The sequence below is a fragment of the Sapajus apella genome, unplaced genomic scaffold (assembly GCF_009761245.1).
Source record: "Sapajus apella isolate SASKATOON/1434 unplaced genomic scaffold, GSC_monkey_1.0 scaffold19, whole genome shotgun sequence".
In the NCBI taxonomy this organism is placed as follows: Eukaryota; Metazoa; Chordata; class Mammalia; order Primates; family Cebidae; genus Sapajus; species Sapajus apella.
In genome coordinates, this window is record NW_022436959.1 from 12000793 (window position 1) to 12017662 (window position 16870).

At 43.2% G+C, this 16870-nt stretch overlaps 1 protein-coding gene and 1 long non-coding RNA gene across 3 annotated transcripts in view; one reads left to right on the top strand and one right to left on the bottom strand.

Annotated features, from left to right (window-relative positions):
- Positions 1-4576: 4576 nt before the first annotated feature.
- LOC116557467 lies at positions 4577-5227 on the bottom strand. The gene is made up of 2 exons (XR_004271533.1): positions 5111-5227; positions 4577-4929 (listed from the first exon to the last, which is right to left on the bottom strand). It is a non-coding gene; the product is annotated as an uncharacterized LOC116557467 (long non-coding RNA).
- The window catches only part of CUNH7orf31 (chromosome unknown C7orf31 homolog), a 58366-nt gene continuing 46550 nt past the window's right edge, over positions 5055-16870 (top strand). Inside the window, exons 1-2 of one of the 2 annotated variants that reach the window (XM_032286964.1) lie at positions 5055-5471; positions 6042-6199. In XM_032286964.1, coding sequence (XP_032142855.1) covers positions 6066-6199 — 134 coding nt within the window. In that variant the 5' untranslated portion in view covers positions 5055-5471; positions 6042-6065. Of the gene's footprint in view, positions 5597-6041; positions 6200-16870 lie in introns of both variants that reach the window. The other variant, XM_032286963.1, reaches the window with a different exon arrangement.

Consider the following 16870-nt stretch of genomic DNA (forward strand, 5'->3'; position numbering starts at 1 on the left):
AGATATCAGCACAGCCCCGGTGGGTTTTGATGCCGCCAAGCACACAGCCTGTCACTTACTGGCAGACTTGGCAGGTGACGTCCAACTGCAGGCCTCCCATGAAGATCTGACCTATGACGCAGTTTGAGGTTGTTGGCCTTCTTCCCGTTGCCATCAGCTGGGGATAGACCATGGCTCTGGGATTAATGTCTGTGTGCTCCAAAGATAGGGAGTCTCGAAGGGAAGTGAACATTCACCCAGCAGAGACCCGAGGAAGCCAGGGTCGATACTTTAAAGGGCCACGTGAGGACCCTCCTCATTTCAGCAGAGGGTCTCCTTGTTATTTTAATGTGATGAGAAATCACGGCACTTGGATTTTTAATGCTTCTTTCTCTCATTCCTAAGAAGGGCCCCACAGCTTCAATCTTGCCCAGAAAGCCCACATAATGCCCAATGAATGAGTAGGATAATTGATTACCTTTTTCATACAGAGAATGATTGAGTCAATATTTTCCTGGTAAGACAGCTGAACATATGATGAGCCAGGTACACCGAAGGAAGCCCCTACAACCTCCCTCCTTGACTGGGTTTCACTGTGCCCTGAGTGCAGGAGGCTCTCGGGCTATCCTCATCAGCTGGAACCCCAGGGGACAGCGTGTCTTCCTGTCAGTTGCATCATCTGGAAGCACCATGCCCACCCTCTCTATCCAATTCGTGTTTCATTCCTATCTGTGTGTGCAGATAAGTGAAAAAGCACAAGAGTCTTGGTGAGGTGCCCGTGGATCTGCACAGCAAGAGTGCTGGCCCCAGTTGAGCACTTACCTCACTGATTATGACTGTCCATGGCCCCATGTCCCCAAAGATTGTAGGTGCTGGGACAGCCCCTGACACATTCTAGGCAACAGATGGCTGTTTACTAACCAGCACATTTTATAAATATGTGCATCTATGTCACTTCAGTGTTCACTACTGAATGACCAGATAGTTCCTTAGCTATGCAAGCCAAAAAAGTAGTAATAATATCATTGTTTTTCACATTGTTTTTCACATTGGAGGGGTAAGAACATCTAAAATCTACATTCATAGAAAAATTTTAGTATGCAATACAATATTATTAATTATAATCCTTGTGCTGCACATTACACTTCTAGACTTATTTAATTGATCATAGTTGACATGACTAAACCATAAAGACTGCTGAGATTACAATACCCTTTAAAAATAACATTATTCGGCCGGGCGCGGTGGCTCAAGCCTGTAATCCCAGCACTTTGGGAGGCCGAGGCGGGTGGATCACGAGGTCAAGAGATCGAGACCATCCTGGTCAACACGGTGAAACCCCGTCTCTACTAAAAATACAAAAAATTAGCTGGGCATGGTGGCGCGTGCCTGTAATCCCAGCTACTCAGGAGGCTGAGGCAGGAGAATTGCCTGAACCCAGGAGGTGGAGGTTGCGGTGAGCCGAGATCGCGCCATTGCACTCTAGCCTGGGTAACAAGAGCGAAACTCCGTCTCAAAAAATAAAAAAATAAATAAAAATAAATAAAAATAAAAATAACATTATTCAAGAAAAAAATTGAAATGGCATCCACAAAAAAGCTGATACCATTTTTATAATAAACAACTATGAAAGAAAGAAGCTATGTTTTGAGAAGAATTTAAAGTACTGACTTAGGTTAAATTATTTAAGACAAAAAAAATTAAAGTGTCATTTAACTCATTTGTAGTTTAAAGCCAGCAGAATATACATACTTTTAATTGTCATCCTACTAAGAAGATACGTTTACTGAAATCAACAAGGTTTTAAGTTTTTCAATTTTTAAATAGCCATATTTTAACATAACTGAAAGACCCTTCCCAATACATCTTCTAAGCAAGTCACCAGACTCCAAATTTTTTTTATGTAAAAAATATTCATTGGGCTGGGTGCAGTGACTCATACCTGTAATCCCAGCACTTTGGGAGGCTGAGGCAGGTGGATCACTTGAGGTCAGGAGTTCGAGACCAGCCTGGCCAACATGGCAAAACACCATCTCTACCAAAAATTAGCCAGGCATGGTGGTGAACACCTGTAATTCCAATTACTTGAGGCGGGTGGGGGGGGTTGAGACAGGATAATTGCTTGAACCCGGGAAGCAGAGGTTGCAGTGGGCCAAGATCGTACAGTTGCACTCCAGCCTGGGGAACAGAGACTCTGTTTCAAAAAACAAAATTCATTTTACTGGTCTCTTCATTCATTTCTCTGGTCTCTATAACAGACTTAAAAGAAAGGTTATAGACTATAGCTCATGCTTTCTGTTACTATCTACCTCCTACTTATTCTTGACCTGAAGGTGAGGGAGGTCTAACTGTGATTTAGAATTGTCATCAACCCACAGTATTCTAAGAATATAATATTTTCATTACCAAATTTCACCTTCTCTGCTTGAAGGATTACTAGCAAAATAAGGTAATGACAAGAGATCAACATGTCAGAAGTCAAAAGAAGGCACTCTGGGGCTACTGACTTCCTGGCCATGTTATTTCTAAGAAGTCAGTCACCTGAGCATCCCTGGGTAGGAGAGACTACTTTGTGTTGCTGAGGTCACAGCCACATCAACTACTGGCTGAGACAGAGTGAGTTAAATCACAAAAGCTAAGAATAAAGAGTGTTGGTCGAACAATTAGACCCAATCCTGATATCCCTGAGAATTTCAGATGGAGAAGCGTTTTCCAAAGAAAACAATTGTTTCACAATGATCTGACAATGACTTTTTCTTGCCTGTAAATTTTATTTGAAAAATGATAAGGATAAAAATAACTACATTCTTCTGCCCTTTTCACTCATTTGATCTAAAATAAAATTTCAAACCCCCTAGAACCTGGAGGTTATCACCACATATCCTGCTCATTCAACCTGGAGTTGACACACCTTCTCCGGTGTCATCACCATCCGTGTACATACATGGCTAGTGATGCATCTTCATCAGACGCTGCTGATTAAATCTATCATGCTCAGTTACTCCTCCCAGGAAGAATCAAGCCATGAGAAAATGGGAGTAAGGTTGAGGATGAGGAAAAGGAGAAGTTATGGAAAGCACTGGAAGTCTGGAAACATGAAATAGGCTGGAGAGGAAAGAAATTTAATGGGAGATCCTAAACTCACAGAAGCAGAAAAGGGGCAAAAGATTAGAATAAACTACCAGAAATTAGAGGGAAAAAACAAGATGGATAAAAATGTCAAAGATAAAAGTCAGTTTCACCTAATGCACAACGCTGTCACCAGCAGGATCTACTCCTCCAGGCTTGGTGGGTAGTAACTATCGAAACACTGGCAGAGGTGCAGAAACTAAGAAACAAACCAAGACTGCAAAATTACCACTGTGCCTACTTCAGTACACCTTTCTTCCCCCACTCCAGGTAACACTCACATAGAAGGCACAGCACAAAATGAATGCCCACTGGTTGATTAGTAAAAAGTTGTAAAGTAGGCAGAGAAGGGCAAAGGCACCATCACACTGTTACCAAGCAAAGGAGGCTCGCTGCCTGCTGCACTCCTAGAAGCCAATACTGTAACACTGGGTTTTTGAGAAAATAAAAACTTTTATAGCCTGTCAACCAACAAGGAATTAGAAAGTCCAGCTCAAATCTGTCTCTTTGTGCTGGCTTTAGGGAAGTGATTTTATTAGAAAACGTTTTGAGTGTGGATTCTGGGATTATCAGGTGCCTGGTGGAAGGAAAGAGGAGGTCTGGAAAGTCCTTGGCCATGTGCTCTTATCTCTTTGTGCTACCTAAGTGTGCCACGTGCAAATTCAGGGAGGAGATAGTATGAAACATGCAGTAGAAATTCAGCTGTAAGGTCAGCAAGCTGGGTCTGTGCAGACTCCAATTGGTCATATTGGTTCACATGGATTTTGGCCAGTTTTATTAACATAAAGCCCAGGCAGTTTCAGCATTTCAGCAAGTTGTTTCTTTTATCTGCCATTCTGTAAACACAAGAATTTCTATGGCTTTTTTGTTGTTTTTGTTGTTTTGTTTTGTTTTTACTCTTTGGCAGATAGTTTCAAAGACCTTCTTCTCAGAGGTGGTCATTCTCACCCTCACCTTCTGATTCCTGCAGCTCAGTTCTAACCTCCCACACTGTGTTAGTCCGTTCTCACACTGCTGTAAAGAACTGCCTGAGACTGGGTAATTTATAAAGGAAAGAGGTTTAGCTGATTCACAGTCTCACATGGTTGGGAAGGCCTCAGGAAACTTACAATCATGGCAGATGGCCAAGGAGAAGCACTCACCTTTTTCACAAGGCGGCAGTAAGGAGTGGTGCTGAGAGAAGGGGGAAGAGCCCCTTTATAAAACTATCAGATTTTGTGAGAATTCATTCACTATTACCAGAACAACATGAGGGAAAGTGCCCCCATGATCCAATTACTTCCACCTGGTCTCTCCTTTGACATGTGGGGATTATGAGGCTTACAATTCAAGATGAGATTTGGGTGGGGACACAAAGCCTAACCATATCACACACCCTAACCTTTCCACATCCCATTCCTTGATGGGGGGGAGGTGGGAAGAGGGGTGACACCCCTGTTCTCAGTCATCACAGGCACTCATGACCCTGTAGGTGCAGAGAAGTGGCTCACATTTGTTTCTTTTGGGGGAAACTGAGGTAATCAAGGTGGGGCTAGGCCCTGGGGACGAGGCAAGTAAGGGCTTTGCCACGTCTGCACCCACTAGGGAAGGAGCAGAGGCTCTGTTAGGGCGCCATCCCACGGGCTGCAGTTGCAGAATCCTGCAGACTCCACCCCCAATCTGGCCGCACTGTTCCCAATTTTTGCGAAGTGACCTGGGGAGGGAAGACAGATCGGATGCTCCGGCCTCACCAGGGACTGCGCTGGACCGGAGCTCTTCCTCCGCCCAGTCCGCACGAGAGAGCTTCCTGGCCGACCTCAGACAGCTCCAGACCTGACAGCCCTGGGAAAAGAAACAGAGATCGCCTTCGCCGCCACGGCCGCCAGAGGGCGCCTGGGGGCGGGGAGAGGATGGGGCAAGGCGGGTCCGGCAGGAGGCGGGACGGTGAGCGGAGAGGGGCGGGGCGAGGGGCAGAGAGGAGGGCGGGGGACCGCAAGGCGGAAGAGGCCCTTTCACCTTCGACCCCGCGCCTGGCGCTCTCCTCACTCTTCGTACTGACGCGCGTTCTTGCCAATGCCGCAGCGCTGGGCTGGCTTCCTCCGAGGCCTCTAGGACCCGCCTACCGCGCCCCGCCCGCCACGCGGAAGCCCCCAGCCCCTCCTGGACGCTTCGCCTAGTGCCGCGGTCACGGCCACCGTCACAAGCGCCCCCAGCCCCACCCACCCCGGCCTGCCCGCCGTCCCTCTCCCGCCCCGGCACCTGCCTGCCAGCTCCACCGGGCCGCAGTGCGGTCGACAGCAAAATTCCTCGGCCCGCGGAGGCCGTCAGCTCCTGGGAGGGGAGGGAAGGCGCAGTCTCGCGGCGCCCCCAGGTTCATGTCCCAGGTGCGTCCGGACCCGGGAGGCACGGCTCGAAGGGCGTTGACAGCCCGCGAGGTTCGGCCTCGGTCCCCGGTACCCTTGGTCCCAGCTACACACCCTCCTGGCCTTCCCCCAAGTCCGAGGGAGAGGTGAGATTCTTCCCGACGCAGTTGGAAACGGAATCACTGACTCTACCATCTGCAAAGGGATTCTTGTCCAGAATCCCCGAATGCTTTAGGACAGCTCTTGGTTCTGTTAAATGAAGAGTCTAATTTTCGGAAAGGCCACAGGCTTTTCATCAACTGAATTGAATTTCAGTTGATGTCCACAAAGCGGACTGGTACGAACCTGCTGGATGGTGGTCATTTTCGTGACTACTTGGGGATACCTTCCACTTTGTGGATTTGTCTCTGTTGAAATGTATTTCCATAGAATTTATTTAGGTCTCTATTTACTACTGATTTGACGGCTTTAAGTGAGGAGGGAAGCCTGTGGTTTCTGTGCAGCTTTAGGTTGAACAATTTAGCAGCGCAAAATGTGTTTTCTGCCTGCCTTAACTCGATAAGCCAAATATGCCCTCCATTTCTTTTCCAGGTTGCGCCTTTTTAGCCAAGAAGCATGGAGGTCATTCACGGCAGGCCCTACTGTTGCAGGGAGCTTGAAGGAGCTGACATACTGTCCAACACCTTTTACTCTAATCAGTTGCACACCCCCCTCCAAACGGCTACTCGCCCAACTGCCTCAGAGGACAGGTAAAACAAAAACTAGAAAAAGCAAACAAGAAAAAGCAGTTTTAATGTATTAGTGTATTTTATTATGAGAGGAAAAACATTTATTTTCTGGGGCTCTTCTGTTGTTTGTTTGTTTTTAAGACAGTTTTGCTATCGCCCAGGCTGGAGTGCAGTGGCGCGATCTCGGCTCACTGCAACCTCCGCCTCCAAGTTCAAGTGATTCTCCTGCCTCACCCTTCCGAGTAGCTGGGATTACAGGCATGCGCCACTGTGCCCAGCTAATATTTTTGTGTTTTTAATAGAGACGCGGTTTCACCATGTTGGCCAGGCTGGTCTCGAACTCCTGACCTCAAATGATCCATCTACCTCAGCCTGCCAAAGTGCTAGGATTACAGGCGTGAGCCACCGCGTCTGGCCCGGGCTCTTCTGTTTATCACATCACAGTGAAGGCAAAACGTGGCAATTAACTGAAACTTCAAGTGTCTGTAAGGAACCTGAGAAGTAAGTGGCTGTGTACTATAAAAGGCAGACATCAAATTCATCCACTACATTATAAAATTTTAAAATGATCCTTCATTGGGAAATTAATCTGTTTTAGTCAAAGACTTTTTATTTTATAAAGAGAGTGCTATATTCGTTTCCTAACATGCCTTTCTGCCATCTGCCCAAAAATACTCCCAGAATTTACTGCCTACAGGTGTCTAAATTTTTGCTTTACCAAATTCCCTGTAACACATTAATTATACATTATTATTTAAATTGTGGAAAGCAGTTTAATGATTTACCAAATTCCCTGTAACACATTAATTATACATTATTATTTAAATTGTGGAAAGCAGTTTAATGATTTCTCAAAGAACTCAGAACAGAATTACCGTTTGACCTAGCAATCCCATTATTGGATTCTCAGTTGTTCTTATAAGTTGTTCTACCAAAGGAATATAAGTTATTCTACATATAAAAAGACACATGCACAGGTCTGTTCATCAAAGCACTATTCACAATAGCAAAGACACGGAATCAGCCTAAATGCCCATCAATGGTTGACTGGATATAGAAAACATGGTACATATATACCATGGAATACTATGCAGCCATAAAACATGAGATCATGTCTTTTGCAGCAACATGGATAGAGCTGGAGGCCATTATTCTAAGCAAACTAACACAGGAACAGAAAACCAAATATCACATGTTCTCACTTATAAGTGGGAGCCAAACATTGAGTACATATGGAGACAAAGAAGGGAATAACAGACATCAAGGCCTACTTGAAGGTGGAGGGAAGGAGGAAGGCAAGGATCAGAAAAGTACCTCTTGGGTACCATGCTTATCACCTGGGTGACACAAATGATCTGTACACCAAACCCCTGCAACATGCAATCTACCTGTATAACAAACCTCTATATGTACCCCTGAACCTAGAATGAAAGTTTTAAAAAAAAAAATTACAATGAAAAAAACTGCATCTAACGTATCTAGTGATTACTGTGTGTTAGCACTCTACCAGATGCTTTGTATATAGTAATTATTTTAATCCTCATGAGAACCTTATAAGATAAATGCTATTGTTACCTGCATTTTGCATTTGAAATAACAGATAACAGACAAGTAATTTGCCAAGATCCTAGTGCCAGCACTTCCTGTACTGTATTTACTTGAATCATTTTGAGAAAAGAAAAAGGAAAAAAAAACACCTCAAAACACCTGGCCAGTGAAAAAATAGCCTGTGTGGTTGTCTAGTTGTGTGTTTTGTGTTTTTTTAAGTTCACTTGGTCAAGTCTCTCATTTAAGAATTCTCTAGGAAACCAGACAGGAAGTCACCCAGACTCAGTTTAAACACTTCCAGAAAGGACAGCACTTCCACACCACGCAGTCCATTCCATTTTTGAATGCTCCTGATTGTTAGATAATTTTCTTTCTAACGAGAACACTTTTTTCCCTTATAATTTCTGCCTGCTAATTCTGGTTCCTCCTCTGAAGCTATGCAAAATCATAATTCATCCTTCCCATGCTAGCAGCCCTTCAAGATCTGAAGATTCTCTTGGCCCCTCTGAGAGTTCTGTTTGCCAGACTCAACACTGGTCACAGATTCTACTCCTTTTCCTCCTTGCACTTAGGTTTTCACCATCCTGATCAGGCTTTCACAGATCTTTTCCAGTTTATAAACATGCTCTTTATATTAATAAAGAAAAAGAATGGGCCGGGTGCAGTGCCTAATGCTGTAATCCCAGTACTTTGGGAGGCCAAGGCAGATGGATCACGAGGTCAGGAGTTCAAGACCAGCCTGGCCAAAATGGTGAAACCCATCTCCACTAAAAATACAAAACTTAGCCAGGCATGGTGGCAGGAGTCTGTAATCCCAGCTACTCAGGAGGCTGATGCAGAAGAATCACTTGAACCTGGGAGGCAGAGGTTGCAGTGAGCTAAGATCAGGCCACTGCACTCCAAAAAAAAAAAAAAAGGAAGGAAAGAAAAGAAAAAGAATGATTTTTCCTTAATTATAAAACTAACACACTTTCCTTATAATGTAGAAATCTGTAAGGAAAACAAATTCTTTATTTTTCCAACAGAAAAATTATGCAAATGAAGCACAGGAAAGAAACCCTCTGTACTTCCTTTATCCGGAGATGATAACTACTATGTTAACATCTCAATATGTATCCTTTCCAATTTTTTTAAATGTAAAGATTATATTCAGCATTTTTAAAATCAATTGCTATTTTCACTTAATTAAAAGAAATATTCTTATATTGGGGGAAGAGAGCTCTTGTCACTGCTGGGTCAGTCCTTGCTGCCCATACTCCCCTACCATTGACCTGATTCACTAGAGTGGTTTTCAGCCCTAAATTCCTGTTTAACTCCAAGGGCTTTCACATTAGACAGAGCTTCCATGAGTCAAATGAAACCCTTAGCAGATTGTATGAGATCTGGCAGTTGTCCCTGGCTCAGAAACAGCAATGTGAGGTTTTATATTCGGCCTAAGGAATCTAAGAATTTAGGGCTGCCACATCTGACTGCACTGTCAAAAAGCACTCTCGCCGGGCGCGGTGGCTCAAGCCTGTAATCCCAGCACTTTGGGAGGCCGAGGCGGGTGGATCACAAGGTCAAGAGATCAAGACCATCCTGGGTAACATGGTGAAACCCCGTCTCTACTAAAAATACAAAACATTAGCTGGGCATGGTGGCGCGTGCCTGTAATCCCAGCTACTTAGGAGGCTGAGGCAGAAGAATTGCCTGAACCCAGGAGGCGGAGGTTGCGGTGAGCCGAGATCGTGCCATTGCACTCCAGCCTGGGTAGCATGAGTGAAACTCTGTCTCAAAAAAAAAAAAAAAAAAAAAAAAAAAAAAGCACTCTCAAAGGGTTTTCACCGAAAATGCTTTAGTTTTTAGCTTTTAGTTTTTCAGCTTTTGATCCCCTCTACCTAAACAGTCCTATAGTTGGTTAGTGATTGGCTCCAAAACCCTTTAACTGGCATAAATGTAAGAGAAGTAAATTTTTTGTTAACATACTATAAAATTCAACATGCTATGTGGTCAACTATAAACTACAAAAAGGTATTATTTGAAGCTCTATCTGGTATAACCATGTTCCTGGCTCCTAATAACTAAAACTTGCTTCCCCTTTCATTTCATGTGAATTCTTTCCTTTCACAGTCCCCAAATTGAGAAAACCAGGAAGATCATGTATTCTCAGAACCCCTCCTCTGAACCCCTTCTTAAAAAGCAGCCCGACAGCTTACAGAAGAGTCTCTTTACTTTCAGTGTTAGTGATGGAGCTTCTCCGGATGGTGTCATCAGGATACTGGTGGTACTTCTCTTTTGAGAGAAGTTTTTTTTGCTGAGGCTCACTCCTTCAGACAAGGTGCAGAGTCCATAGCTCCCAATTCGAATCACAGGGTATTTCAACGCAAAACAAAACAATACAAAACAGAAAGCCCCTGGTTTTTAGGGATTACCTTCTTAATGGTAAGGATGAACGTGAGCCCTAGCATACGTTTGCGCTCAGCAGCTTAATTTTCTAAACAAGGATGTATATAAAGGGACACGCTTTTTAAATATCGTGGTGTATCTAGATACAACTTAGATCATGTAGGCTGTACCTACAACCTAGATGCAGCCAGCATGGCACTCAATTGGCAGTTTTAACAGTGATGGAAAATCATTTCCTCACATCAGCCTCCTTTTTTTCTTTTCACAATATATGAGGCAAATACAAAAATTAGCCGGTGTGTTGGCTCACACCTGTCATCCCAGCTGCTTGGGAGGCTGAGGTGGGAGGATCACTTGTGCCCAGAGACAGAGGTTGCAGTGAGCCGAGATCACACCACTACACTCCAGACGGGGCAACAGAACGAGACCTTGTCTCAAAAATCAAAACAAGGCCGGGCATGGTGGCTCACACCTGTAATCCAAGCACTTTGGAGGCCAAGGTGGGCGGATCACCTGAGGTCGGGAGTTCAAGACCAGCCTGACCAACATGGTAAAACCCCGTCTTCAAAAATAATAAAAATTTTTTAAAAAATCAAAATAAAACAGTACAACAATAGGTAATGTGGTCTAGCTCCACTGTTACCCAGGACTGGTCTACAGACAGGGCACTTCAAAATCACCTGAGGAGATTTCTAGAAATACAGGTTCCTAGGCTTCCTCTATAGACTTTCTGACTCCCCAGGTCTGAGGCAGGGCAAGGGAATCTGCATTTTTTAGGTTTTCAGCTTACATTGAAGACTACTGGGCTAGCAGCACTGAAAATGTCAGAAAACCAGGACTGTGGTTGTGGCTTCTCTGATGACCAAGAGTACGTTAGTTGTTATGCTTTCATTACTTTATTCAAGTGAATTCTCTGGAACAATTATACTAGCAATGATTTTATGTAAACTCACTTTATCTCTGTTAAAAATATTAAGTAAATAAGTTGAGGCAGGTGGATCACTTGAGGTCAGGGGTTTCGAGACCAGCCTGGCCTACATGGCCAAACCCTGTCTCCACTAAAAATACAAAAATTAGCTGGGTTTGGTAGCGGGTGCCTATAATCCCAGCTACTGGGGAGGCTGAGGCAGGAGAATCACTTGAACCTGGGAGGCTGAGGTTGCGGTGAGCCGAGATCATGCCATTGCACTCCAGCCTGGGTGACAAGAGTGAAACTTCGTCTCAGAAAAAAAAAAATTAAGTAAATAAACAGGTAGTATTTTTTTTTCATTTTTTCTGTTGAAAATTTAACTGTGGCAGGAATAGCTACTCAAAGTCATCAAAATTCCTATCCGCTTTTTCATTCAGCTGACTTCTCCATACTTCTAGCAAGTTTTCTTGGCTCACAGGACAAACAAACATATCCATTAAGGAAGGACCTTGAGAATTGCTTAGGATTTCATTACAGAATTTCGTTATTAGTTCTTAGTTCCCATTTGTTTCTAGATTCCCTTGGCTGCTTTCTGACTCTTAAAACATTTTTTAAAATAATAGTTATCTGCCAACTAAAAATGAGGGTTATGTTTATTTCAAGCTTTTCTTTAATCATGTCTCCCAGTAATTACTGTCTAAATTAGTGAATTTGGGATTTGATATACAAAATCTTGTACAGTGACTTTAAAATGAAATATTGGTTCATCTACAGGGAATGTATCTTTTTCAGAAATAAGTAAATAATTTTCTATTGCTAGAGATGGTAGCATTAGTAATTTGATAATTATTTTCTTATGGAGATTTTATTTATGTTGAGACCTACTGGGCTAGCAGAAACGGGGAGAGAGAGGGACAGGGAGGTGGGAGATACTGGAAGAGAGGGGGAGAGAGAAAGGGAGATAAGGAGAGAGACAGGGAGAGAAAGACAGAGAGGGAGAACAAGAGGGAAAGGGAAAGAGAGGCTTAAGATTTCATTAAAATTATTAAAACATAACCCTCATTTTTAGTTAGCAGATAGCTATCATTTTTGAAAAATGTTTAAGATCACAAAGCAACGAAGTGAATCCAGAAACAATTGGGAACCTATAATGAAATTGTATAATGAAATCCTAAAATTATTACATCCTAAAATGTCCATTTTTATTTTAATTTGGTTCCTTCTCTACAATTCTGTGTTAAGGCTAAGGGGAGGGAGACATGATACCCTAAAGTGTGAGAGAAATATGACTTATTTATGCATTGTCTTTTATTTTAAATGATTTCCTGCAACTTTCCAGCTTTAGGTGGATGCCATCCCAAATGATTGATTAACTTTTTCTACCGGCTCATCTTCCTGGGACAGTGTAATATATGGGGGTCAGATGTTGAGAAATTGACTCATTTAGGTTTTGAATGTAACTTTTACAAACTTAGATATTAAAGCTTAGGTTGTCATTAATCAAATCCACTTAAATATTTTTCACTTGTCATACCCCCCCACCCCCAAACCATGTCTGTTGATCGTTGTCAGAGAGCTAGGAAGGACATACAGGTCTGAGAGCTGAATGCCAGCATCCCTTCTGCAGTACCCCAAATCAGTGGGCCAGGACTCTCCTTGACTAGCTAGTTCGGGGTTAACAAACTTTTTCTGTAAAGAACCAGATGGTACACATTTTAAATATTTTAGGCTTTACGGTCTCTGTCCAACTATTCAATTCTGCCATTGTGGGGCAATAGCAGCCATAGACTGTAGACACTCCATAAATGAATGGTCATGGCTGTATTCCAATAGACTTTTATTTACAAAAACAGGCAGGGAGTTGGATTTGACCAATGGGCCATGCTTTGCCAGTCCTCAGTGTAGTGACTTAACAAGGTAATACATTCCACTTAGACAGTCCCGAGTGTTGCTTCTTCGTTCTATTCAATAATAATTATGGGTGGGGTGGGGTTAGGTTAAGCCAAGCACTGTACTGATAAAAAGAAAAAAGTAGCTCCATGATTTGTACCTCTCTTTCTCTTTCCCTCTCTCTCTTCCTGTCTCTCCCCTTCTCTCTCCTTATCTGTCCATCTACCTTTCTTCCCTTCTCTTTCTTTCTCTCCCCCTCTCCCTCTCTATCTCTGTCCCTCCCTTTTTCTCTTCCTTTCTTCCACCCTCCTCCCCCAACCCTGCCCCACCCTCCTTCCTCTCCCCCATGTTTCTGACTGGCTCCCACTATTCTCACAGTATAGTCCAGAGGGTTTAGAAGGCCCCACAGGATACTGTCCTTGTTTTCCTCTCATGCTCCACCTCTCACCATGGCCCTTCTCTACATGCCCCAACTTCTGGAATTCTATGTTAACTCTTCTAATATAGTTCAAAATTCAACTCTGTTTTCTCAAGTCCTAAGATCTAGGTAAGTTCTACTCAAATCTTTCCTCCATGCCTTGTGGAATTCCTCCAAATTTATCCAAGTTCCCAGGACAAGGATAGGGATAGCATTTGAAAATCTCACGGTCACTTCTGACTTTTGGTTCCTGGTTCCACTTAAAACGACACACTGACCCAGATGTGAAACTCAGTCATCCCTCATTTTCCTCTAAAGACCTTGTCCATGCAGAGCATTTGTGAGCCTGGTAAATGTTACTGAACTGTTGGAATTCAGGAGGGGAAAGTCACACCATGCCATGCTACATGTAACCAAAACACGTTATTAGCCATAACTTCCACATTCTTAAAAGGTCTTTAGGCTGGGCTTGGTGGCTTATGCATGTAATCCCAGCATTACTCTGGGAAGTCAAGGCAGGCAGATCACAAGATCAGGAGTTCGAGACCAGCCTGGCCAACATGGTGAAACACCATCTCTACCAAAAATATAAAAATTAGCCGGGCATGGTGGCACATGCCTGTAGTCCCAGGTACTCCAGAGGCTGAGCTGGGAGAATCACTTGAACCTGGGAGGTAGAGGTTGCAGTGAGCCCAGATTGTGCCATTGCACCTCAGCCTGGGCAACAGAGTGAGACTCCATCTCAAAAAGAATAAAAAAGCTCTTTAACCAGCTGTCACCAAGGGTTTCTCACTGGGTTTTCAACCACTGCAGTCCCTAGCAGCCTCACCATCCTGCTAGCTCCTTTCTTCTTCCTCTTCCCTTACTCCCCTTTCCTCTCCTCTCCCTCTTTCAAGAGCAAACAAACAAGTTTCTCCCACTGCAGAGCAGTTTAATCAGTCTTGAGCTTGCTTGAGCTCCTACCAACACCCGTACTTTCAGAGTCTCTGTGTCTACACCAAGTGGCTTAGCAAAATATTTTACAAAACAAAAGTAATTTCTTCCCTAAGAGAGATTCTAGACTGGAGCCAACACTGTCAGGAATTTTCAAATCTATAACTTTACTAAACTCTAGGCCTTTCCACCTGTTATTCCCTTGCATGCCCCAGTATTTCCTCCCTTTCCTCTAGATAACTCCTACTCATCCTTTAGAACTCATCTTGTGATTCCCCTAAGAATCCTTCCCCCTGAAAGGATTTCTGTTTGTCCTGCAAAGGCCTTCGAGCAATATGTACTATAATACCAATCCAGGACCACTTAAATCCAAGTGCAAGTTTAGGGTAGATGCAAACTGGTGCCACAAGAGAGCTGGCTAACTTCTGACTCACCTGGAACATGAGACGGTAAGCGTTTTAGGGTCCCAGCTTCTTGTGTAGATGATTTTTTTAGATCTTCACTTGGCTGATTTCCGTATGCCTCACCTTTCAAGGTCCTTAAAACAAAAATGTAAATTTGCCAGGATTGGCCGTGCCCTAAGGGCAAAGGTGGCTTCCATGCTTGTTTACTTCACTGGGTTCCTATTTCTCCTCTTTGTAGCATTCATCCCTTTCTGTCTTGTCAAAAAACTAGTTTTTAAGATTTTTTTTTCTCCTCCCGGTATTTTTAGTTGTTTTCAGTGAGAAGTTTGGCCCAAATAACCTAGACCGCCATTACTGGAAACCGAAAGTCATTAAATCCTTACTAATTAGGAAGCAGAACTTTTGCCAGATACATTTGTAGGTGTTTTTGTGAGGCTGTCTCCCTAACCAGAAGATTTCATTCCTTCACAGAAAGCAGTATAGGAAACAAATCCAACTCTTTGGCCTGACTCATTTATCCAATAGTATTCATTGGGTACTTCCTGTGTGCCAGGCGCTGGAGTAAATGGTTACAACAGTGAACCAATAGAGTCCCTGCCCTTCACTCCTTTGTTAAGAAAAAGCAGATAAAATCATCTGAGCTACCAGTTTCAAGATTAGATAAGCCCTACCAACCAATTTAGGAAACCCCCATATCTCCAGTCCTCTGCATACTACTGTTGTAAGGGGTGGAACTTGAAGACATGATGACCATTGAAGGTAACTTGAATAGGATAATGCTTCTAAAACTTTAGCATGCACAAGAATCACCCGGAGGGCTTCTTAAAACGTTATTGGGCCCCATCCCCAGAGATTCTGATTCTTAGGTCCCGAGATGGGGCCCGAGAATTTGCATTTCTAAGAAGCTCTTAGGAAATGCTTATGCTACTAGTCTAGGGACCATTCTTTGAGAACCATTGTTACAGTAGTTCTAGATAAAACTTAGGAGCAAGTAGCTCCTGTACAAGATTAGAAATATTCTTTTACAATACTCTCCATTTTTGAAAATCCATAGTTAATCTATAGCCAAGACCATTTAATGAGGAAGAATGACTTTCAACAAATAGAGCTAGGACAACTGGATATCCACATGCAAAAGAATAAATGCATGAGATCCCTTATCTCATATTGTATGCAAAAATTAATTCCTCTTGCATCAAAGACCTAAGCATAAGGGCTAAACTGTAAAATATTTAGAAGAAAACATAGCAGCAAATCTTCCTGGTCTTGGATTTGAAACTGTGTTCTTAGATATGACTCCAAAAACATAAGCAAAACAAGGAAAACAGATCAAATGAACTTAATCAAGATTAAAAAATTTCTTTGCTTTCAACGACACTATCAAGTATGTAAAAAGAAAATGCACAGAATAGGAGAAAATATTTGCCTGTTATACCTGTATCTAGGTGCTTATATCTAGGATATATAAAGAACTTTTTTTTTGACAGTCTTGCTCTGTCTCCAGGTGCCAGGCTGGAGTTCAGTGGCGCGAGCTTGGCTCACGGCAACCTCCGCCTCCTGAGTTAGAGCAATTCTGCCTCAGCCTCCCAAGCAGCTGGGACTACAGGCACGTGCCATCACGCCCAGCTAATTTTTGTGTTTTTTAGTAGAGATGGAATTTCACCATGTTGGCCAGGATGGTCTCGATCTCTTGACCTTGTGATCCACCCGCCTCAATCTCCCAAAGTGCTGGGATTACAGGCGTGAGCCACCGTGCCCGGCCAAGAACTCTTATAACTCAAAAATAAGACAAATAACAAAGAAATGCAAGGGATCTGAATAGATATTTCTCCAATGAAGATATTGCCAATAGGAACATGGAAAAAAAATGCTCACCGTTATTAGTCATTGGGGAAATGCAAATCAAAGCTGTAATTAGGGGGCAGGCATGGTGGCTCATGTCTGTAATCCCAGCACTTTGGGAGGCCGAGGTGGGTGGATCACGTGAGGTCAGGAGATCGAGACCAGCCTGGCCAACATGGTGAAACCCCATCTTAAAAAAAAAAAAAAGTGTAATTAGGTACCACTTCATGTCCACTAGAATGGCAATAATTTTTTTAAAAACATTTTGCAGAAAATAACAAGCATTGGGTAAAGATGTGGAGATACTGGAACCTTCATAAAATGCTAGAAGGAATCTAAAATGGAGCAGCTATTGTAGAAAA